This window comes from Thunnus maccoyii, chromosome 9 (assembly GCF_910596095.1).
Source record: "Thunnus maccoyii chromosome 9, fThuMac1.1, whole genome shotgun sequence".
In the NCBI taxonomy this organism is placed as follows: domain Eukaryota; kingdom Metazoa; phylum Chordata; class Actinopteri; order Scombriformes; family Scombridae; genus Thunnus; species Thunnus maccoyii.
Genome location: NC_056541.1, coordinates 5,757,137 through 5,782,026, shown reverse-complemented (window position 1 = coordinate 5,782,026; position 24,890 = coordinate 5,757,137). Strand labels below are relative to the sequence as shown.

At 39.5% G+C, this 24,890-nt stretch overlaps 2 protein-coding genes across 2 annotated transcripts in view; both read right to left on the bottom strand.

The window, feature by feature from the left end:
- Positions 1 to 24,890, bottom strand: part of LOC121903738 (protein unc-13 homolog B-like) — a 202,444-nt gene that overhangs the window by 77,868 nt on the left and 99,686 nt on the right. The window lies entirely within an intron of this gene.
- LOC121903737 lies at positions 100 to 22,735 on the bottom strand. Its single transcript, XM_042421072.1, has 3 exons — positions 22,648 to 22,735; positions 1,506 to 4,413; positions 100 to 624 (listed from the first exon to the last, which is right to left on the bottom strand). The coding sequence occupies exons 2-3, from the start codon at positions 4,267 to 4,269 to the stop codon at positions 560 to 562; spliced, it is 2,829 nt and encodes a 942-aa protein (XP_042277006.1). The 5' UTR covers positions 4,270 to 4,413; positions 22,648 to 22,735; the 3' UTR covers positions 100 to 559.

Genomic DNA, 24,890 nt, shown 5'->3' with positions numbered 1-24,890 from the left:
TTTCATGCCAAAGACGGCATTTCAATCAATAATATAGTCCCAATACATGTATGAGCAGTTACATGTGTACATGTGTACAGTGTACATGTAAAACCACACATGCTTCCAGTAAAAACACACTGAATATTGACCTTTGCTTTCTAAACCTTTTGCTTTTTTCCTAGTCTGACAGCTAGTAAAGAAAATACCACAGTGACAGTAACAAAACATACAAACATGGCGGCCCGACAGGCTAAACATCAATGTTATTTTTCATCAATATTGTGCCCTAATCAATACTGACCTATTACTATACGGCATCTTTATTTTTATGACTGAAACCACAAATGTTCTTAATAGGTCACAGATGCATTGAAGTTGACATCTCGTAAAACCTAAAGCTATTTTATTGAACTGCAGTATTTTCAGGATTACGTGCACCTTTTCCAGAGACAGACAGAAAGTGATATAAATACAACAAAACAGGAAAATGAAGTAAAATCAGCCACTGACATGAGGAAATGTCAAAAGAATATACAGAAAATTGTACAGAAAGAACAACTTTTTCTAGGATGTCATGCTAATAATGTAAGATCGGCAGAGAAACCACAAAAGAGGTAACCTGATCTCCATCTTGACTTCCATCTGTAAAACAGAGAAAAAACAGGCAGAAAAAAAAACAGTCATGGACTAGTTTGACTTATCATGTGAAATAACAAGACACACCCTGAATTATTCATTTTGTTATAAATGCTTGGGTAATGTTAAAAGCAGTGCCGCCACTGAGTTTTCAAATAGATGGGGTCTGAGGTCATAAATGTTTCATTAACATGTATAATTTATCATGAAAATGACTCTTAATATTTCCCTTCCCCTTCCTCTTTAATGTCAGACTCGCTTTCCAAGGAGATAATTAATGTTTTCTAATTCAGTAAATGGCTACTGCTGGAGCCTTGGAGAGGAGTAAAGGACTCGTGAGTGGCAGGTGATACATTACTCTCAAGGGGGTAGAAAATTATAGTATCAGCAGAGACCGTCAGAGACCGTTTGGTACAATAAATACCCAAGGGTCCTTTTGGTACGAGGGCTTATTCAAAATTGCTGGGTGAACATACTGAAAGAGTATATGAACGGTTATCCTTTTATCAGTGTACACATTGCACTGCAACGGTGGCAGATCAAACAGATTTGTAAAAGAGAAGCTTTGATGGCAGAGAGGTGAGGTGGAAAAGGGAAGTTTAAAAAAAAACCCAATACTTTATGATCACAGAAAGTTAAATATTGATTTGTTCCCAAATAAATTATTAAAAGTCATTTATGGTCACTCAAATGAATTAAAGTACAAAAGATACCAATTCTGTTTTACCCTGAGGGGTGTTTAAAGCATGGAGAGTAGGAATAACTCAGTCAAAAACAAAAAAATACTGTATTATAAATGCACCTCTCTTTTCCCCTGTGACTAAAAATGAATGACAAAATGCATATGAAAAAAAGATGACTCTAACTTGAAATCCAGTGGTGACTACCTGGTTCAAACTCATCCTGAGAGAAGGTGGACATGGTCATACTGGCAAGGTTGCGCCTAGTCTCCCTCTTCTCTCGCAGAATCTGCTGGAAGCTCCTCAGGCACTTTAGCCTGCGTTCATCCATCTGACTTATCTCCAGGAGTGGCTCTGCCGCATTTCCTTCTATGTTGCCCTCTGGAGCCATAGCAGTATCTGTGGTGGGTTGTTGTGGCAGTGGCACCTCAACTTCTCCCTGCTCCTCCGGTGCTACAGGTTCATCAGCCAAGAGGGAGACTGAGAGGGATTCTGTAGTAGTGCATTGTGAAAGCTGGGCCTTAACATTCAGATCTGCAGGACCTTCTGCAGGGCCTTCTGCAGGGTGTTCTGTAAGGCCATCAGGTGGAAGCAGTATTGTAGTGCTACTGGAGATTGGGTGAGGGCAGACTGAAAGTTCCTCTGAGAATGGGGGGATCTTTTCCAAACTAGGAGGATGTTGGCAAGCGTCTGTAGACTCTAACGTAAGGCTGTTAATGGCTTCTTCAAGCATAGGCTCCATGGGGAAAAGATCTGATTTGTTTAATGTACTGTCTTTGCTCAATTCCCCAGTAGCATTACAACTATAAACCACATCTTCTTGAAGGGTTTCATCAGATGTTTGTTCAAATTGTGTCTCACAGCTTATAGGTTTTGTAGGAAACTCAGCTGTAGGCAGGTCAGAAGGCATTGATATTTCAAAGTCTGTTTCCTCTCCAGCTGCAGGTACTTCAAGTTTGCGCAATGCTCCCCTCAAGGCAGAGCTAAAATCAAGTACAGCTCGACCTATGCGCTTGACATTGAAACCACTCGTTTGAACATCTGCCCTGCCAGGGTGAGGGAGTCGGTTTTCTAGGCTTTGGTTACTGACTTCAGTCTCTTGGCTGACTGGCCTATTCACATCAGCTACAGTTGTAAATAGGGATGCCTCAGTCCATGCTGAAGACTCTTCGTAGGCTAAATACGTTTCCTGATAACTATCAACTTGACAGTCTGTGGAGTAGCTTGGGTCATTTGATTGCCCATAGTCAAATTCCTCTGTTTCTCCATCATGCCCATCAACTGAATGGTAACCAGAACTTTGAGGGTAGGAACAATCAGCAGCACACTCAAATCCAACAGTGGGGATTTCAAGGTTGGTATCTGTTGGAACATGAATCCCTGACTGGGTTTGAGGCCTTCGCCTCCTTGACTGCCACTCCTCCCTGCTAGAAGTGCTGGCAGGTGAGTTGTAATGTTGGCCAGAGCGAACAGAGAGATGCTCTGAACTTCCTGCGGAGCACTGCCCCAATGTACTATAGCCTCCACTTCTATAGTGATCCCAGCTACCAGCTCCTTCACAGCAAAGACTCTCACCTTCATGCTCCTCCAGACTTCCCTTCCTGTGGTAAGCAGTTTCCCTATGCCACACAGGTTCCCCAGAGGCCCCAGTGTTAGTCCAATGTTCTCCCCCATCATCAGCTCTTTGATGCTTCCTTCCATGACTAGATGACGGTCTCTCTAAGTCTGACTCAGACTTGGAACTATGACCAGAAGACAAGGAGCTGGTGCTTGGACAGTCTTGGCCATCTTGTCTCTCAAGGTAGCCAAAGCTGAGCTTTCTTGCCATAGCACCTACTGGGATATCTGAGCTATGGTCAGAGTTATCCTCTGGTTCCTCCAATTCCTGATGATCCACTGATTCAGCAATTGGGGACACTTCTGCCCTTGGTAGCAGTAATTCTCCATGGATGCTATGGCGTTCATTGCAGACCACAGGAAAAAGATTTGAATCAGACTTTGGCACTGAACTCCCTAAACTGCCATAGGCACTAGCGGGCCTTTTGCGAGTGGATGGCCCATCTTTGCACCCTACCCCTGACCACGTACCTGCATGTACCCCAGAGCCAGCCTTGTTGCTAGAACGAATGCCCTCAATCTCTAACAATACAGCATCTACACAGGATGATACTTCCTCAACTGACCCTCGTACTGAGGTAAGGTAATCCCTGAGGTCTGAGATTTCCTCCTGGATTTTGTTGATCCCCCTCAGCTCTTTTAAAATGTGCTCAATGATGGCACTTGATTCCTCCTCTTTATCCACCCCTAAACCTTCTTCATCCTCTTCCAGCAGCGTACCCGGGATAGCTGTGTTGAAGTTGTAATCCACACAGTCACCAGTAGAATAAGGTCTCTTTGGCCGAATACGGGGTGAAGCAAAATCCCTTCTGGCTGCTCCTGCAAATTTAGCACCATTCATGTCTGGTCCAATTGGATTGTAGCGTGAGGCTGCTCGAATCTGCTCCGGACTTCCTTGAATTTCACCCTCAAAGGAGATTCGTTTCATATTTGCTGAGGGTCTGCAGCTTTTGTGCTGCAAAGTACAGGGTATCCTTATACATCCCTCTCTGTTCAGCTCTACCTCTCCTACACATGGTAGCCCCAGTGTTACTCCATGTCTTTTACTATCTGACACTTTTGGAGAATAGGCTTCAGCCCTGGGGCCAACCTTTGAATATACGCCCCTGTGCTCCTTTCTGCTCTCTTGTTTTTCAGCCTCCTCATCCTCCTCAATACCTGCATAATAAAGGTGGGAATCTGGGACATGGTGGTCTGCAGATCCTTGCAGGAGACGGTGTATTTTACCCCGAATGACCAGTGCTACCCTGGGGTTTGGAGCCCTCTTTTTGGGTGGATGGACTTTTGCCTTTGTGCCTCCTTTAGGGGCAACACCTGCTCCATGTTGTCCATTGAAGCGATTCCTGGAGAACATATTCTCAAGAGAGCAGATGTCCTTATCTAGTTCCCCACATTGTCAGTTGGGAGTCACAATCAAAAGGCTCCTGGTATCATAGTTCATTAATAAAGCCTATTGGAAGCTTATTTACCCCAATAACTTAAGGTCAGTGGTCCATGACTAAAATGGGAAGACAAAGATAAAACATTTGTAAACATTAAAAACACTAACATCCAAGGCAAACAAAACGAAGGGAAAAGAAGAAGACATTTGAGGAATTATGTTCTTTTAATTGAAGATAAACCTCTTCGCAATCATCAAAAAACGAAAAGAAAATACTACCCTCCTTCGATCTTATATGTCAAAGTTAAAAGTATAAAATTAATTAAAATGTTTGAATACCGCAATACTGTGGCATAGTTGCTTGTGCACTCATTCCCACAAAATATAGAACACAAAAGTAAGTGCCATTTTCCCCGAACACACTTCCTCTCCTTACTCAGCTAGTACAAATTATATTCCTTATATACAGTAGAAAACGACATACACATATGATATGATAGATGTGGTTGTCTGCAATAATCAAAAGGAGCTTACAGTTAGTGGATACAGTATGAATGCCACTACTCTGGTAAACACTGTTCTGCCTATTTTGGAACTAAATGTTAAAGTTGCATTAACCATGTCAGAACACATTGATCATGTCTGAATTTGAAGAGCAAATGTCCCCTGCTTTGAACATCAAATGGATGGCTACAGTAAATTGCTTCTATTTTCTGAATGTATATTTGTACAAATTAACCAAGTGATCTCGGGATGGTTCTTGTATTTGTTCCATAAATGCTTAATGAAAGGAATATCCAGGTAATGAGCACAGCGTGCATCTTGAGGTTCAACAGGAAATGGAGAGTATGTCATGGTGATGCATGTCCCAGATCATCTGAAGGCAATTCCGCTTTCAGGACTTTCATCAAATGTAATAATGAAATGATTCTTTCTTTGGCTGGTAATTCAAAATTGATAAGATTCTTGGACACAGATGGACCATGGTATTGCAGTACATTAAATGATAATTATCCTTTCCTAATCTCTTTCAGACACTGCAACCAGGCATCATTTAATTTCTGAGTAGATTGTCAGCACACATGCTCTCTCATATTCCCTCTAAATGTTCTCTTTCACACACACTCACATACAATAATAGGAAGATACACACAGTAAAATTTATTTAAACTATTTCTTGCTAATTCCTTGTGCTTTGTACTAATCCAAGCCAAGATTGCTGAGTTATCAATGAATGTGTGACTATCGAACATATTGGTATAGGATGTGTGTTATATAGAAAAAAATGTCAAAATTACATCATTTGTTCAGACCAGAAATCAAATAGGACTAGTATTTCATAAATCAGAAGCTGACATAAATTAACATCTATAAACACATGGCAAGAATTATCTCAATCTGTGGTGAGAAAGTATTTAACAGAGGAAGTATGAATAGCACATGGTTTGTGGATTTCTACAAAGGCTTAGATGTTGACCTATTACCCTAACACAATAGGCTTAATCATAATCCTGGATTGATGTATTGATTGACACTCCGAGGTGTGAAACTATGTGTGAGGTCTGAAATCATTTACTGCAATCGGGGCAAAAGCAAATGTCAACACTAAATCACAGTGGGTAGACTGCTTGTGGTAGGAGAAACCAGTAGCAATATATCAATGGTTATTCTCACATTTGATGTCAAAAGAGGAGCCAGTTATTATTAGCTTTCACCATGAAACCTGAGGCTTTGCACATTTTCTTTGTGATTTATCAGTCCTTAAAGTTTGAAATTTAACAAATCAACCCCACTTTTCATATAAACACTCCTGCCTCTCCTCTTGATGAATGTTACTGTGTAGGCGGGCTAAATATTGGAGTATATGGTAATTACTTGATTTTTCAAAAGGGAAAATAATAACTCTAAAAGTTAATTGGAAAAAATAGACTTAATTTAGAAGCTCTGAGCACATGTTCTACACACTCCTATACCACTGAAATACTGTTGGTTAAAAATACATTTTTCATTTAACAAACATCCAAATGAATGGGTGCAACTACTAGCAAAGGTCATTTGAAGTAGCATATCAAGAACAGTGCCCTGTGCAAAAGTCTGTGTTCACTGAGTATGAAAATTGTCACAATGACAGATTAACACTGAAATAAACGAGACATGTATCTTCAAAAAAACTTCAGGGAGCATAAAAAGATAATTAGAGATTATCATAGGAGAATATGTGAGGACAGACATGGGAAATTTCATTATGAATAATACTGCTTCTCACACAGCACAGACTCAGATCCTTTGTTGGGTCTTTGCTGAGCTCAATGACAGTTGGCTAAATTGTCAAAATGAGCATCACACTTGCAATCAAAAACCCACAAACTAGTTGAAACAACTTGTATCTAACTACTGTAGGTACAATAAAGTATTTCAGATAGTCACACATTCATTAACAGTTTAATAACGGATAGGTACCAATGTACACTCACTGGCTAAATGTTACTAAAGTTATATCATGACGAGAGGAGTGAAGGCAGGTTTGTTTGGGCAGAAAGAGAAGTGAATTTTCACCTTGCTGGACTGTCTGTGTTGATTCACCCCAAACAGCCAATGTACCAGTTGTATAGACGTAAGCTTTAAGCTATCTAGAAATTGACTGACCGTGTGTGGGTGGTAGTGTGCCTGTGTGTGTTTGTATCTGACTGATCTCATGACTCTCCAGAATCTCCAATGTATCCTCTCATCACCTTCTCATCTCCTATTTATTGAGCAGCTTCATAAAGCCCCGCGATGAGTACAAAAGTTTTTGCTCAAGTCGAAACATTTAACTCATGTGGGTGCGTCTTCATTTCAGTTAGCATCAACCCACTCTTGTCTTTCCATTGACTTTGTGCACAAACCTCTAAAATTCACCTTGCATTCTGTCTGAACACATACAGTAGCAGTAATGCTAGCACTACAAAACTCCTATTATTTCAATTAGCTCAAATCAAAGTTGGTTACACACTTCCAAATGGTTGGGATTTGTATCGGGAGGAGTAGAAAATCCTGTTTACAATTCTCATGTGTCATCCTCAAACATTCTGTTTGTAAGTTTAACAGCTTTAGTAATACAGGATTGATGCAGATTATATCACTAAACAAAACCTAAATAGCTACCACTGTAGTGTTTGGCAAACACAATCCATGTGTGGATTGTGAATCTAGCATTCATGGCTTCTGTCTCTTTCACACAGTGAGTCCAAAATGACAGAAGCCTCACATTGCCCTCCTCCCTCTAAACCATACCCCCCTTTTCCTCCATTTTGTTCTTATTGCTTGTAAAAACGCTATCTTCTAAATGATCTTTCTACAGTCACAGAGGAACTGTAGCTCTGACCATTGCACTTTTTAGTATCGGTTGTTTGTAATGTTGATGACCAAGTCTCACTGGACAAGAGAACAAGCTAAACGCCTAAACTGAGATGCAATGTTATAGCAAAGAATGTAGCCAAGTCCATTATCCTTTGCTAAAGTAAGAAATTGGTGTCAAATTAAGTTTGAACCCATCCACATAAAGTCTGTAACCAACCCAAAAGCAGCAGTGATCTTGAATAAACGAGAGCTTTGTACACTCTTAATGCCAAGGACAATTTTCTCTCAGCAAATCCTAATTTATTTTACATCGTGGGCTGGACATTTCAGGATTTTTATATTTTAGGCTGGAAAACATTTATACTGTAGCTGAGCTTGGATAAATCCTGGAGAGTAAAACCTCTCATCAGAGCAGTCACTCTTACTCATTCTTTATCCCCTTCTGCCACTGTACTAAGTTGTAGTAAAAGTAGTAATGAAAAAGATTAAGCATTCTTAATTTCATTTAAGGAGATTAGAGAGAACTAACTGTACTGTACATACCAAGAGTTAGGAAAGCTGAAGAAGAAGAGGTTTTGAAAAGGGAAGTAGGGTAGAACTGCACTATGTGTACTGCACTCCAAGTTAAATCAATCCCACCCTGAGGGTAAGACCAGCCACCACATTAAGGCAGATATGGTCCGACTCGACTTACATAAACTACTGCACTGTAGAAACTTTTACACTAAATTACTGGAGCTGTAGATGAGCAAACACATGCATGAAGCTGTTGCTTATAATTCTGAATGTATGAGTAACTTAAAGGCAGTGAAAACCACATTAGAAGACTAAGATCTGCTAAATTAGAGCTGTACAATGTTTAAAATGTTGTTTATTAAGTCACATAATTAAAGCTATTAATGTAAAGTATTAAACCAACTCAAACTATTACTATTATTAAGAAAAACCTAAGACCTAACCCTAACCCAGGTGTTTTAGGAGCTTTAGTTGACAAGCTATCAACTCAAGCAGTTTTCTTCAACCTTTTCTCATAGCAAAAAAATTCTAGTGATTCCTCCTTAATGGCAGCATCAGCACAACTGCTTCACACTGGTAATTTTTTCCTCTGGGCTAATGGTGGAGAGCAGCTGGCTGATGGCAGGTTTGGAAGCCCAATCATCCTCAACCAGCCCCACTGATTAGTGAGCTGCAGGGAGTAGGGGAGGACACTCTGGGCAGGTGCAAGGGTCTTTTAACCATGTCAAGTATCCAGACCCCTCTATAAATATGATGCTTGTTCTGTTTCTCTGTTCAGCCCATTCATGCTCAAACTACTTATTATCAAAACCTACAATTTCCATAACATTAAACTAGATGCTGCTTTTATATGATTTAGATTTTCATCTCTTTGCGTTTCCTGTTCGTTCCTCTTCGTTATATTATTTTCATTATTTATGTATCCTTGTTGGCAACTCTTTCTTGCTTTCTTTCTGTGTAATTTCACACTGGACACGACCCAAAAGAGCAACTCATACTCGAGCCAAAAAGGGAGATTTTCTGAGTGTCTGCTCCACTGCCAACAAATGACAAGGATTACTTGGGAGATTTACCTCTCCCTCTCTGGTGAATAATGCTGCAGCCTGCATTCATGTCACAGCAGAAAAAGAAGAAGAGTGGGATGTATAACTTAGCACCTTTCAAAACACAGTAACTAAGTGCTTTACAATAAAAACAGAACACATTTAAAGCACAGACAGATTAAAACGAACTGAAAGCCATAAAAAAAAAATCAACACATTATAAAACAGAAAGGTAGTAAAACACAAAATTAAAGATTAATTTAATGGTAAAATAAAAAGCAGGCAACTCAGGTAAAATCAGGAAATACTTTCCAATAAAAATATGTTCAGTTATGTTAAGAAGAGACTTGAAAGAAGACACTGACTCAGACAGCTTTATGTCCTCGGGCAGGTCGTTCTAGACCCTCGGAGCCCTAATGGCAAAGGCTCTGTCCCCTTAAGTTTTCAGCCTGGGTTCTGGAAGAGACAGAAGACCTCTGCCCGAGGATCTCAAACTAAGCAAAGGTTCATAAGGGATTAAAAGGTTTCAATATAATCTGAAGCCAGGTCATGAAGGGCCTTAAAGGTAATCAATAAAATATTAAAATCAATCTTAAAACAAACAGGGAGTCGATGTAAAGAGGCTAAAACAGGTGTGATGTGATCGTGCCTCTTAGTTCTGGTTAAAAGTCTGGCAGCTGAGCTCACATTCACACACACATGTACACTCTAATCAATGAGTAAATCCTTATAGCTGTCTTCTTTTCAAAACAGTAATGTTGTGTGTGTATGTGTGTTTGTGTGTACTGTGCGCAGTAATATTTAATGTCTATGCATATAATATCAATGTACATAATGTCATATATCTGGATTACAGCCCAAGACCAATGTTATTAAATCATTGCAGCTAAATGTTAGCAACCCGAATCAACAGCCCATTCTTCCTGCAAATGAATGACTTGAATCATTTACTCATGAATTTATGATTATATTATATAATTTTAAACAAATAAACATATTTATTTGTTACATTTTGTTTTACAAAGTTAGGAAAGATTTGTCAGGAAAGCAAAGTCAAATCTGATGTTGCCTTACAACAGAATGAGTCTCTTCCACACAGTGAGGCATAGAGCTTATTAATTAAACACTGGTATCAGATCGGTGCTTCCCTACTTCCAAGTGCATTCACAGTTTATGATGATTAGAAGCTTGTGGCAGCAATTTTGGGGTAATATAAAAATTAAATGAAAAGCAACGTTTGGAACAAGTTGTGGATTCAGCTTCCAAGACTGTTGGCCTTCTTCCTCCTGTCTGTTAGCCTCACTCTGTGATACCTGTAGCTAATGGAAACGTGCCTGGCTGTAGGCCAGTTTCCTTATTTGAGGACAATGTAGAGTTAATCAAATCTACAGTTCAGTGTCTTTGGTCTGAATAATAGCTAACACGTTTTTTATTTGTTGCAATTTTCTATTTTGGAGCATTGTGATCCATCTTAATTACAAGTAAACCTGGTAAAAAGTCACTGAAGTACTTTAGCTCGTAGAGGTAAAAATCAATGGGAAAATAGCTAAATATCAGTTAGTGCAGTTTGCACTTTTACTTTACTTCATTTTGCAACAAGTCATCATACCTAAAGGAATAAAGAGGCCATTTGTTAGTCCCCAACAACATGTAAGGCTGTTTCAAAAATGACTCATATGAGCGTTTTTTGTGTCCATGGTCAAAAGAAGCTAGCGTAGACGAAGACATGACACAAACAGTAGTCTCTAGTGTTGAAGTCACACTCTTTGTGCTTCCAACCATCCATTCCCAACATATGGCGGTACACGAATGTCATGCATATTCGTGGTTGATAGATGGGTCAAATCGTTGTACTTTAACCAACCAACAGTCAACGTTGGTTTCTTGTAACCATGACCACGATTGTCCTCCAACATTAATGGTTATTATTGTAACCATCTCGACGAAGGTCCCCTGATCTTAATGAAGTAGTAATTTTAATCCAAACCACAATTTTAACCCCAACTATGATCTTTCCCTAACCAAGTTGTATTTGTGTCCAAACCTAAACCCTGGCCTTGTCACATCATAAAACAGATATGTTTTTTCAAAATTCATGTGTTACGGATTTGGATTTAACATACAAATGATGCCATCCTGCTGATGGTGTCACATCAACGCATCTGTGTTGTTCAAAGAGGCAGTTACAAACAACATATTTTGTTAGTCAATTTGGAGGAAGTGAATGCACTGCTGTTCTGTTTTGTTTATCTCAAGTGCATCGACGCATTACAGTAAGCTTGGTGTATGAGCCACACAAGTGTTGAATGATGAGTTTATACTCTGAATGATTGGCAGTGCGAGTGTTCTGCCAGGAATCTGACTGAGCTCATCAGTTCAGTCAAAACCTTCCTTGTAAATGGATTTCTTGTCGACTGGTCCGAGGGCCTTGTAAAAGCTCCCAAGCATGTTTCCTTTTCAAAGGCTGTAAACCTATTGATCAGCTCCTTAAATGCTCTCCTGTAACAAGGCAAACAAATCCTGCTCTTCCGCCAATATCACATTCACACTATCAATCAAAGAGTAGCTTTAGCAGCCAACCTATATTTCCATGACACTCTACAAGTTACAGAAAATAACTAAACTGAAGGAACACTTAACAGTTAAAATGTTAGGTCTGGTTCCTCAGGAATTACAGTTATTTAACATTAAAAAAAACAACTCTCTACTAATGCAGGATAGATGCAGGAATGAGGTTTTACAATGCAAACCATATAACACCAATAAAGAATATTCCCAATAGAGAAGGTTAGCCTTTCTCCACACATTAAAAAAACATTACAAGCACCAAATATGAACAACTGACAAATGAACAAAACAGCCACACAAGGTATATTGTCCAAACAGCAGTACACAATCAGCAGTAAAAATGGCCTTTGACCCTGTCAGGATTTAATTTCTTACCAGTCTTTCTGTAACTTGCAGGAATATTCAGCGTTTCAAGATAAATCCACCCAAGCTTATGTACTGATTTAATAGACATCTTTCATAAATGTTTATCTCACCAAGACTGTCTTCTAAAAATGATGTACTACTTATTTGCAACACCAAATGCATTTTAAGAAAAATGTAATGAGTGTACGATTTTATCAACAGACTGAGGAAACATTTTTATGAACGTACTGTATTTGCAAAGTCACAAAATGTTTATATGAAATGTATCTGCAAAATGGTCAATGTCAGTGTTTTTTATTTGTTTTTCTGTTTGTATCGACATCCGGCATGATTAACATTTTTATGGTTATGTTTAGACATTCACAGCACTTGGTTAAAATTAGGAAAGGCTTGCTGTCTTGGTGAAATATCGAAAAAGTCAGTGCTGACTTTTAGCAAGACACAGGATGTGTTTATTTTGTCAATATTTAACCAAATCTCTCCCTAAAGTGTTTTTCTTGCCTAAACCAGGACTCGGGATGTGAACCTGGGTCTCTAGTGCCAAACTCCATATACGCCCACAGTCCAAAAAACATTGCCAGCGAGCATAATCCAAGCAGCAACTACATTTCCTTCAAATTGTATTTGCTAAAGTAAAAAAAACGTAATTTCAAGGAGACAGGGCTGATCTCAGGTTTGGGTTACGTAGCTCACATCTGGAGCTGGGGTGAACTTCAGTGGGAACATTTGGATCTAAAGAGCTCTGGCAGAATTTAACCCCGTGGATTTTATTGACTTTTTGGTGTAACAATGTTACTTCACACCTGTTTCTTCTGTTTTGATTTCCAAAGCTTTCTAAGATGACTTTCAGCTTCAGAAAGGTATTTGTGTATGACGTGTAAATACTTAGAAGAATAGAATAGAAGTGAAAATATTTGTGATGACTGAAAGAGGAGAAATTCATCTCTACTAAAGCCAATCTTGCAATTTCTGATACATTTCTCTGACAATTTTCATGCCGCAAAGGATCAGTGATAAAAATAATTACCATGCTTTTGCATTACAATGCAATAACATTGCAATGATGACTTCTGGATACTCACAAAATGGTGAATCTAAAAACAAGCGCTTGATCTTTGACTATGAGAGGTGGATATCACAATCAGCTTTTACTGTTGATATCTGAAATAGCTGAAAACGTCCTCCAGGCTGTGCTAGAAATTTCTCGATAAAATATAATAAGAATGCAGCCACTCATCCACAGAGATTAAACAATACACAGCAAGGATGCAAAATACATCACAACAGCTGATTGGTAACAATTTTACAGGGAGGATTTCTGTGTATCTCCATGTAAGAAGCACATGCTCTCGTGCAGCTTGAATGTGTGAATGTGTCTGTAATGAGCATGCTATTCTGTTTGGGACAAAGAGTGCCTGACAGAAAATAAATACCACTATTAGGAGGGGGTTTGAGACCTGAAGAAAAGAATGATAGTTGGAAGAATAGTGGGCAGCTGGCTCAGAGAGACAGTTACGGAGAGAAAGAGCCAAGAAGAAAAGCTGTTACCAGCTGTTAAAGAAAGAGCGACATAACAGAAAGCAATGACATGGTTATTTTAGAAAGGAAATAGATGGAGCAAGTACTAGAGGAAAATAATGCCAAGATAAATATTTTTTTCAGTGGAATTGTCCAGGATATGATGTAAATTCAAATTTTTTCCCTTCCAGAGTGACTTAAAATAAAGGCAAAAGCAGGAAAAGCTCCAAATACCAGATCACAAATACTTAAGGACCATGTTTACCAAATGTTCTAGTCTGAGGATCTACGTAATGTGGCCAACTTCCAACCAATTCAAATTTATTTCACAAAATAGAAACAAAAATAAGTGCAACTGGGGCTTAAAACCCGATGAAATATTCTGTATTGCAACAAGTGAGAGCAATTATGGATGAAAAACCAATCACCTTAAAACCATTTTCAACAGCAATTAAAGATAATTTAGGCCTTTAAAACTGTTTTCCTTTATGGCGTAGCATGTTAACTTTGCCACGTAATAACAAGGACAGGATAATAAAATTAAAAGAAAAACAATAAATAGAAGAAAAGTAATTCTTAACTTAGGCTACTAGTTTGCTGCATACAACACTGATGTTTATGTCCCTTGTTTTGTCTTCAAAACTTAAAAACCATGTCCCATTCTGTGTTATACTACCTAACAACTATGTCGTGGCACAAGCTAGCTTCTCCATGTCTCCGCTTCTAGGGCGGGAGAAGCGATAGCTATCATGTGCAAGGCCATAGTAAGCTGACCTGCGGAGGCAGTCTTCTCAAACATTTTCCAGAAAAGGCTGCCAGGTTAAGTTACTTGTACTGTTAAGGCTTTATGACATGTAGCACCGCTAGTCACTCTGCATTGGAGGACAGTTGAAAATTTGCTACACTTAGATATGCTACACGCAGTCCTCTCAAAATGGACCCAGGCTTCATGTTTGGTTAGATATAGGCACAAAAACAACTTGGTTAAATTTAAAATGGTTTGGGTTTAAGGAACTACGTGGTAAAGGTTTGGAAAACTTTATGTTCATGGTTGAAAGAAGAACAACTTAGTTAAAGTTAGGGAAATGTCATGGTCGTGGTGACAAAACCAAGAGGATACAAACAGTGGCATCCCTTTTCAGAGTTGTCTGCTCTCCTGACAAAACTGTCCACCTGGACCTCCTCCTTAACAGCTTTTGGAGTACTATAACAACACCACGCATCTTTGCTTCTGAGACACAAAGTCACCATTAATATGGCCACAAGAGGTCCTTGTCAGGTAAACATAAACATAGGTAGTTAAGGCATCTGAACAATCCACTAATGCTGTCATTTCTCTCTGGTGGATAGGCGCAAGGAGTTTTTATACCTTCTCACATTGAAATCAAATGTGATTGTAGAGTTTTATCATTATCGTAATCAAAACATTGGTTAAATTTTTGACCCAGAGGAGAAGTAAAATGCAAAAATACTCCTGAGTAAGTAGTAAGAACACACGTGTGGACATCCGCACACCCACAGGATGGATTGAGTCATGGCTGAATGGGACACAGGCCCTGCTGTCACCTTCATTAGCCTAATTCTCCTGTGCACTCTAATTGATTTATCATCGCCACTCCACCTCCATCCAATTCCATCAGTCATCTTACAAACACACACTGCGGACTATATGTGCTCACACACACACATTCAGTATATCATGTGAAGACAGACATAAGCGACCCTCCCTTCCATTAATCACACAAACACAGGCCACCACCCTGCTGGTGGCAGCATAAGGAAATTCAGTTTGCAGCATAAAGGGATTGCCATACAAGGTAAAGTGTTTGCACTTGATGGCTCTGATGGGCTCTCAAGCCAAGCTGTAAAAGCAGCCAGGAGAAACGCCCTGGTAAGGTGTATCAACGTCAATCAGCAGCTAACATGCAGGAAGGGAGAGGAGGTTGTTGGGAAGCGGAAGGTGTAATCACTTTCCCAGGCAAATCGAATAAGCCAGGCCTGCTCTCTCTCCTTCCCTTCAATTCTTTCCTCTCTGTTTCCTTGAGTGAGCGTCTGTTCCGTGAACCATTGCTGGCCACCCGCCACTGGTAGCCCGATGCGAATGACAATGCACGGCCTCCTGAGGCTAATTGATTTAGCTTTCTCTCAGCCATTTCAGAGATGCCAAACAAGGATGGCGCTTGTTGTCCCAGCCAATTCAGGAGAAAACCACTGTTCTGAACAGAAAGCTCTTTCTTTTCAGCTGGCTGTGATAAATAGATGGTTGTAGAGGATGCTGCCTGAAACTTATACTGCTGCTAAGTCAATCTTTAAAACTTGTTTCACATAGTATTTTCTTTGCATTTTTTGATTTTAGATAAAAGGTGAAAAAGTTTTGACCTGTAGCTTTCTGCTCTCTAAGCCAATAAGAAGATAATATAGCACTACCTGCCCCAATCAGAGACACATTGACATTGTCCTCAACAGGAAAACAACACTGGTTGTTTGCTCTTACACTTAATGGGTCAGTATGCTTCAAATAAAGTGTTTTCAGATTGATGACATTATTTTTAAAAACCCTCCCTCTACACCTTTCCTATATCAGAAATGGGAGGACTGCATTTAGCAATTTTTGTTACCTCTTGAAACCAACAATCAGACTACCACATCCACTAACATAGGGATTATTGAGGTGTATGGAGCTAAGGAAGATGGTAGGATCTGAACTACTTTCCCTCTCTGTGTGTGCAACCGAGTGCGACAACCATCAATGCCTCTAAGGAGAAACTGTTAGAAAGTGTGTGCCATCGTCCCCATTTGTTCAATTCATCCCATCAAGACTACAAAGACTTTGGGTGCAGCAAGAATGAGCCTGTGACAGTAGGACTGTCTGCTCTGCCTTGAGTGTGGCCATTTGGCATCTGTGTAAACACTTCAACCGAGCCATGTAGTTTGTTTCAAGCATATCGAACCCCCTGCTTAAAGCCACATCATGCTGTCATCCAAATAATGACTGTCCTATCGCATTAGCTTGATATTAGTTTACGAATGCAAACCCTCTTAGGAGGTTGGGATTGGAGGGTTGAAAGTACAAAGTATGTGACACTGTCCTACAGCTGCAACGGATTGTCGATTGAAAGAAAATTAATCACAACTATTTTAATAATCAATTAATTGTTTCATTTTTAAAGCAAAAATGCCAACCATGCTCTTCCTGAATGCCAGTTTCTCACTATATTTTAGCATTTCATAGACTAAATGATTAATTGAGAAGATAATTGGCAGGTTATCAGATAATGAAAATAAACTTTAGTTGCAGCCCTACCAACAGCGACTGTTCTGTGTCGTTCAACAATGACGACCACTTTTCCCAAGCATTGCCCACATATCTTTAGTAGCCTAAACTAAACGGTCACAGATAACACAGAAAACACTCATATGAGTTGTCTTTTGAAACAGTCAAATTTGTCATTTTTGGCAGTTCAAAAAAGAAGTTCAAAAATGAAGTATTTTTATTAACAGTGGCACTATGAAGCATTATTTTTTTATAAGAGGGTTCCCACTTTGTATCTCATACTTTATTAGTATTCACACATGCACATGATTACGAGAGTGACTTGATATACAATCATGCCAACAGTTTGACACTATTCCACTGATCAACACTTTAAATATGAGTAAATAAATGCATTCAAGAGAGTTGTTAGGCCTCAAGGATACACAGAATGCATTTTTCTGTTTGTTTACAAGAAAATTCCACAGCGCGCCTTGAAGTATGAAGATTGAAGATCAATTCAGAACTATTAAACCATTCAAAAATAAATTAAATGTGAAACCCCAAGGGCCATTCAGTTTGACTGCTGCAGCTTGTACTGTACATCAAACATTTTTTTTGTATTTCATAGAATTCAAGCCTATTATTAAATTATTTGTATTCATATATGCTGTATGTTTGTATCCCTGAGCCACTGTGATTTTCAGACAGTGTTACTTTTTAGATCCAATGTTTTTCATTAGCTGTCGCATGTACAGAAGACGTGTGAAGTTGTATTGACTGTTGCCTGTATACTACATATGATACATCTGAGTATCATCTGTAATATTTCCATCAAAAAACACCTCAGATATAAAGGTATTGTCATACTACCACTTCTCATCCACTCCTGCTTTGTTCTTATCCTCGTTGCCTTTGTCCCTACAGGAAACAGAGTCGTCCCTCCATCCCTCATCTCATTTAATGTTAAGGTACTGCTGTACACACTGACCCTTGTTGTCTCTATTTCCTTGCTGTATCTGCTTCAAGGCATCCAACCCATTCATCACCTGTCATTTCTGGAGTTGGCTAGACATACTCCTGGTAAAACACACACACGCATCCTTGTATTTCTATCCTTGTGAGGACATTCTATTGACTGTTTCTATTATATACTGTAGATAAAGATGGACAACATGACAGCTCCCCAAAAGTGAAGCCAAAACATCTTGATCGTCCTCTGGTGGCTGGTTGCAGTATCAGTCATAAGTTCCACCTCCTCCATGTTAGTGGATGGGACATTTTTTCCCAAAGATGGTTTCTGTCATTTTAGGTAGTTCTCATCACGTTGACGTATGTTCAAGTACTCATTTTTCTGATAAGTTTGTTTTTATTTTGTTATTTGACGATATAAAAAGGGGTGTGACATCGTGATTGATAACTGTGACTGACAGCCGCCCTCAAACCTCCGTCTGACAAGACGAGTGACTGTAGCAGTTTCTGATGGAAAACACTATTGTGTGTTTTCATTTGCGATTCACTACCAGCTGTGGCTGCTAGTTACTGGCTGGTTTGGGCTGGTTTACCTCTCCATGGCGGCTCCCCTTGGTGGCAGCATGGCTGTCAGTCAAATTGACGGGGCGGGTCCCACTGGTCATCATCCCGCTGCCCGACTCTACTGTGCAGATTCTGGTTGCAAATGACGTCACACAAGCAAGATGGCAGCTCCCGGTAACTACATATTTTGGCTTCACTTTTGCATAGCGGCAGGAAGTGTTGACGCATTGTCCATCTTTGTATACAGTCTACGGTTTCCATAGGCTCAACCCAAATGTAACTCTCAACACTGCTTGCCTGACATAGCTTTTATCTTCAGAAAAAATAAACCACCACAAACATTTGTAGTTTGTTGTTTTGACATCTTCTAGTACACATTGTGTGCAAAGGTCCTTCCACCTTGTATCTAAGGCCAGCAATGTCTTGGCTACAACTACCTTAAACTGCAATGCCACTGATGGCCACTAGATGCGGGCTCCAATTGACTCCCATTCAAAGAAATATTAAGTCAATCTTTTTTTTTTTTTTTTCAAAGAGTCATTATGATCTCAATCGCTAAATTCAGGCCCTCTCATAAGTGTGCTGGTGGTCATTTTGGAAATTATTGCTCCGTTAATAAGATTTGAAGACTTCTAGTAGCTTTGATGCCTGCCATGTGCGCGTTGATTGACAGATGTGATTGACAGTTGGCTCACCTGCTGCTCTCCTCAACTCTGGGATTCGCACTGAGTTGGACTATGGTCGCAATATTTCACTAAGTTTAATGTTACCTGATTACGATACCTGCCCTGTTAGCACAACTTAGCTAAAGTAGCTAATGTTAGCCCAAGTGTGCAGCGATCGGTGTTCACTGTAAGCTAGCGTTAGCTTTGATCCAAGGTAGCGGGGCATGTTTCCAGAGAGTGAAAGGAAACACCCCGCAGTCCTTATTTGGAAGGTCCTGACTCCAAACAGAAAAGATGGCACTGTCCCCAAAGTCTTTACAGGCAATTTCCTCCAAAAGAAATCCAACTCAGGATTTCCTCCTACTGCTGTCAAATACAACAATCCAAGTGTAGTTGTTGAAGAAATGTCATAGTGAGAAAAAGTCATGAAACACCTTTATACAAAAACAAAAAAAGTCAACCCAAATCTGTGAAGTTTGCCTAGCTTAGCGCACAAAATGGGGCACCTATTTGCCAGTATAATCACAAGGAATTGGATTTTATTTGGGATGTATTGCCTGTTTAAACCTTCTTCTAATGTAAAATCTGAACCAAACTACAAACTTATCAAACTCTAACCCTAAATCAGAACCTTGAAGAAATGGACTGGCTGAAATGTTGTCACTCTGCAAGGCCGTGTTCCCATCCAACTGTCTAGTGTACACTCATTTGCACATATAAATGTCAATGTGTCTACTGTATGAATGCCTGTGCAGGTTAAACCCAGCCACCCCCACAACCGTCAGCCTGCCCTACGGTTCATGCACACGTCGTTTGATTGACAGCATCCAAATTGTTGTGGCCTTTCACTACGTCGGCCTCGCCTCATGCATGGCCGCAAACAATTAGTGAGGTCAGCATCGGTGTGCGAGCTTGAGATCATTTTCATCATCTGTCAGTCAGAGGGGTAAATGTAAAGAGGTTAAGACCCAGAGGATTTCTGCAGTCAGACAGAAATTTGTTTGTAGACAATCTATGAATCTGTAATGGGCCATGTCATGAATTTAAAATATTAAACTCTCATATTCCCATACATGTTCATAAGTTTAGCTGTCATTGCTGATTGATACAGTATCATAGTGATTCAACCTATATCCACTTCCTGGAAATGTCTTGTAGGTCCTTCCCAGAAAAAAAAAACCCTCCTGGCTTGAAAGAAGCAATCTAACAATGTGGTTGAACGAACAAGGAAAAAGAGTGCCACCTACCGAAGCTCAACATCATCCACAAAAAAGAAAAAGACAGGTGGACATCTATTTACAGATTTTACAAGATATACTCCTTTTTTGCAGATAAAAAACAAAAACAAAGTGTTACACTTTTCCATAAATAAGAATTTCAACAAATAATAATGTTAAAGAACGAATGGGACCAGTTCCCACAGCTAATTTTGCTGTGGTTAAAAACAACGTGTGACCATTTGTACACACCGAAGATGGTGACTGAAGAAACCTTAGATTATCTGTCACAGTAGAGTAGACAGTTCCAGAAAGGTTAAGTGACATCACTTGGCTTAAGGATGTGTTTCAGTCGGTTTCATTTTTTTCATGTGCTGCCATGTGAATGATTCAGCTTTCCTAGATATTTCGGCTACTGTGGGAATTTCCTTACAAGACAACCCGAGGCACAACTAAAATTATCTGGGTGCTTATTGAGATATCACTGAATTTATAAAATAGAAACGTGGCAAAATTCAAAAACTGTATTGCTACAGTGCAATGAAACTAAATCTTACATGTATGATCCTTTATTTGTCTTGTGATCAGGGTGGAAAATCAACATCATCACATCAACACTGAGCCAAAAGCAAGTGGAGTTCGACTGTCATTAACATATTACCACCACATACTGCTGTCAGAGGTCATATTATATTATTATATCGTCATGTTAGGTTAATAAAACAGTTTAAACCCCATTTGAATTTACCAAAAACAAAAAAAACAGAGAGGAGTTTCCTTGCATGTGTCCTGCTCTCTCTGTGTCACTCATGTCATTCCTGTTCAGCCGTTATACTACTAGTTATACTACCTTCCACATCTGCGAGTACACAAGGGTCCGCTAGGGTCCGCGTGACGTAAATTTCGTCATCTGAGGGTGTACACGTAGGCTCTGTGTGGACATCTGCGCTCCTCGTATTTTGTTGTGACTGAGTAACCACTACGCTGTCTTCCTGTAGACGCTGATCTACTGCGGATTTGGGGAACACGCCCTCCAAGCGGGCTCCAGAAAGTAGTATAAACAGAACTACTATGCATCCGTGGTGTCTGCAGCTGTCCTTGTATGAGTGCACTTGGGAGTATATCTGTGGGTTTACCCTTTTTAACCAGCAACCTCCAAAGATGAACCTTTGCTTACTTCCCTCCGCCGACATATGGGAGCTGGGATCTTAACCATCTTTAATTACAAACTCACTTATCTGACTATTAAAACTATCGCCAGCTTTTTAATCAATTACTAGTCGCCCAGTGGTTCTCAACAAAAGAAAAGCCTCAGTGCGACCCAAATTTGTGGTTGTGGATATAAAGGATGATGAACCTTGCTACCAAGTCATTAATCCAAATTCTTCTGTTACAGCTCATTATACTTTTACTTAATTTAAATTACTGTGAGACTAAAGGCAATTAACTATCTAAAACAAAAAATGCATTTACCACAAATATTGAAAAGGATAATTAAACATCTCTTAATTGGAAATATAATTATTCATGTTACATAAATCACTCCTCCAGTGTCATTTTACATCCCGCCGAAGGTTCTGACCCGCAGGTTGAGAAGCACTGTAATGAAGCAATGAAGCTAATTAATTATTACTCTTCCAGTGAGATATTTGAAGCTGCAGCCCTGGAGCTTCTGGAGACGCCCAGGAGCTCGAAAACTACGACACGCTCACACCCTCCACAAAACACAAGTGGGAATCATGACTGGTGTACCCACACAAGCAGTGTGAGCTGTTTTGGAGAGGCTGCACAGAGCTGGAGGATAAAGTACTTCATTGTCTGCTTAAACATTGTCTGTAAGCTAAATGCCGAGCCAGATTGGCAAGGTTTAGGAACAAGAGGCAGAGATAGATATTATATGCTGTGTGCAAAATGAGATACAACAAAAAGTGCTCACTCAGTTCATGGAATAAAATAGTAGCTCTTGTGGAAGAGCGAGAGAAAAGTGCTCAGTTACTTTCATTTTGTTTCAGAATAGATCTGGTTAAAAATAGAATTTCTGACATGGTGGTGCAACTTGGGAAAAGAAATGAAATGTATTTGTTTTGTCAGCACTTACTTCAACACTAGAAATCTTACATCATAAGGATAAGAGGTTCATCAGGGGGTCTTCTGAGATCCCACGGGGCCAATATGAACATTAGAGCGCTTTGTTTGAAGAAAATTCCCTGATTTATTACACATGATTGATCATACCCCCAAGAGATTCCTCAAATGTCTTTATCTTTTTACAGTTTAGTTAAAGGGTATAAGTTGGTCAGACAGTCCTCAAGTGAAAGCTGAAAACCTACCTCATGCAGAAAGAAGATGAGCCAAGGTGGTGAAACAAGAACCAAAGTTTGACAGCACAATCCAAGCATCCGCCATCAGAGCGTCTACAATCCCCAGCGAAGATTAACAGATTGATTGCACCTCTTTACGTCATTTTTTAAAGATATGCAAGACAAAAGGCTTTGAAGTAACGCGCTGGGAAAACTAATTAACCCCCCTCGTGGTGTGATCCACTCAGCTCCACAATAAATCAGGGAAGATATTAGTGGATCAAACATGAATCGAAAAGGAAAAAAAAGTCAGCAATTTGCCAGGTTTTCCTTTGCTTTTATCATGACGGGCATGTCAGTCAAAGCACTCTCTGTCACTTTCCCTGTATTTTCTTTACTCCTTTCTGTGTTGATCACAGCGCTCACTGAGTCGCTTCCCAGCGGTCTATTTTACCTCCAGTCTCAGCCTGAACACACAGCACAGTCTCCTCCTCCTCTCTCTCTCAATTTTTCATTTCATCTCTCCCTCTCTCTCTCTTTTTCTCTTTCTTTCTTCCTGCCTTTCTCTACTTCACATCCTCAAATCTCCCGATTGATCTTTATTCCTTCCAGGCTTTTCCTTCTGCCCTCCTCCTCCCATTAGCTCCTCTGATCGCAGCTTGTTGCACAGCCAACAGACGCACCGCGTCTTGTGTGCTCACTCTCTCTCTCTCTCTCTCTCTCAATCTCTCTACCTCTCTCTCTCTCCCTCTCTCTTCCTCACCCACCTCTTTTGCTCTCATTCTCACATAATTTCACTTTTTCACACTCTGACACTGACAACCAAACATATGCTACTGAGCTACAGTACAGTATGCACATGCCATCAATACATAAGATATTTTAAGGACTATCACAGTTTGCATGTTTTTTCCTTCTTGACTATGCATAATATTTGTGCTACCCTGTTATGAATGAATGAATGAATAATCCTTTAGTCCATTAAAGGTAAGAAATAAGTGAAAAATACCAATCACAATTTTCCACAGCCTGAGGAAAGATCTTGAAATTGCTTGTTTTGTCCAACAGTCCAAAACTCAAATATATTCCAAAAAAGAAAATCAGCAAATCCTCACACTGAGAATTGAAATGTCTTAAAGCACTCATTACTTGTCTAGTTTATTTTCTAATGGTTGAGTAATGGTTAAATCACCTCATTGTTTCAGATCAAGTTTTTTATGTGTTTTTCTCACAATTTAAGGCAGCCATTTATTTTCATTCATTCCTGCATGGTATGAAAGTCAAGTAGCAGACTTATGAAACTTGCTTGAGTTGTGTGATCCATGACAGCAAACAATTTACATATTTCGCAATTGCATGTCAATGAAATAATATAAATTGCATCCTGGTGCAATTTACATCCGGTAAATTGAATCCTAACGCTCACCTTGCAAGACTATTGCAGGTTATGTCTTTTTCCTCGCTTACACTTCTCATAATTACATAAAAGATCTCTAACATTGTGTTTTACACTGTGTCCCCCCCCTCCCCCTCCACCCCAAAACCCCACATTGATTATAAAAACAATTGGTGACTAACAGAAATTAATAGAAGCTTATGGCTACCTCAAACAGTAGACAAAGTGATTAGTTGTGATGTAAAGTATTTGGAGTGAATTGGCTACAACATGCAAAACCAATGGCTTGCTCCTTTGGGTTATGCAACTCAAGCAAGTTTCACTAATCTGATAATTGATTTTCATACAGTACCATTAGGACATGAATGGAACCCAATGGCTGCATTGAAAAGTACATAAAATATCTGTTAAGTCAGTGTTTGAAAATGGAAAGTAAACATTATAAATGTACTCAAGTATATATGCTGTAAAGTACTTGAACAGGCGAACACATGTATGGTATGGTCCTTTAATCCTCTATCTTTAAGCTTTGAATGAATGTGAATACATCTAATGGCATAAATATACTTTGCACCAGCCCATCAGACTTACAGTATCAAAAACATGAAAATGTATTCAACTTTTTGTACTGTGCTGTAACCGTCCTCTTTGAAGCATGTAGGCATCCCCCTTTTGTTTTGGCTGAGATGCAGACACAAAATGCTTTTGGAGCAGTTGGATGAGGATGTGACTTATGCCTCATTAAAAAGCCATTAGCGTTATAGAGCATCAAAGATAAGGCCGGTGGCTACACAGCTTTTGGCGCATGACAAGGCAATCAGCCTTGAAGACGAGGCTCATTGTACTAATAACGAATATGATGCCATTGTTATGAGAG

Bases quoted from the DNA above. Each gene is read 5' to 3' on its own strand.
- LOC121903737 (XM_042421072.1), bottom strand. From the start codon at position 4,269: ATGTTCTCCAGGAATCGCTTCAATGGACAACATGGAGCAGGTGTTGCC. The intron at 625-1,505 runs GTAGTCACCACT...TCTGTTTTACAG, and splicing joins TCAGGATGAGTTTGAACCAG to ATGGAAGTCAAGATGGAGAT.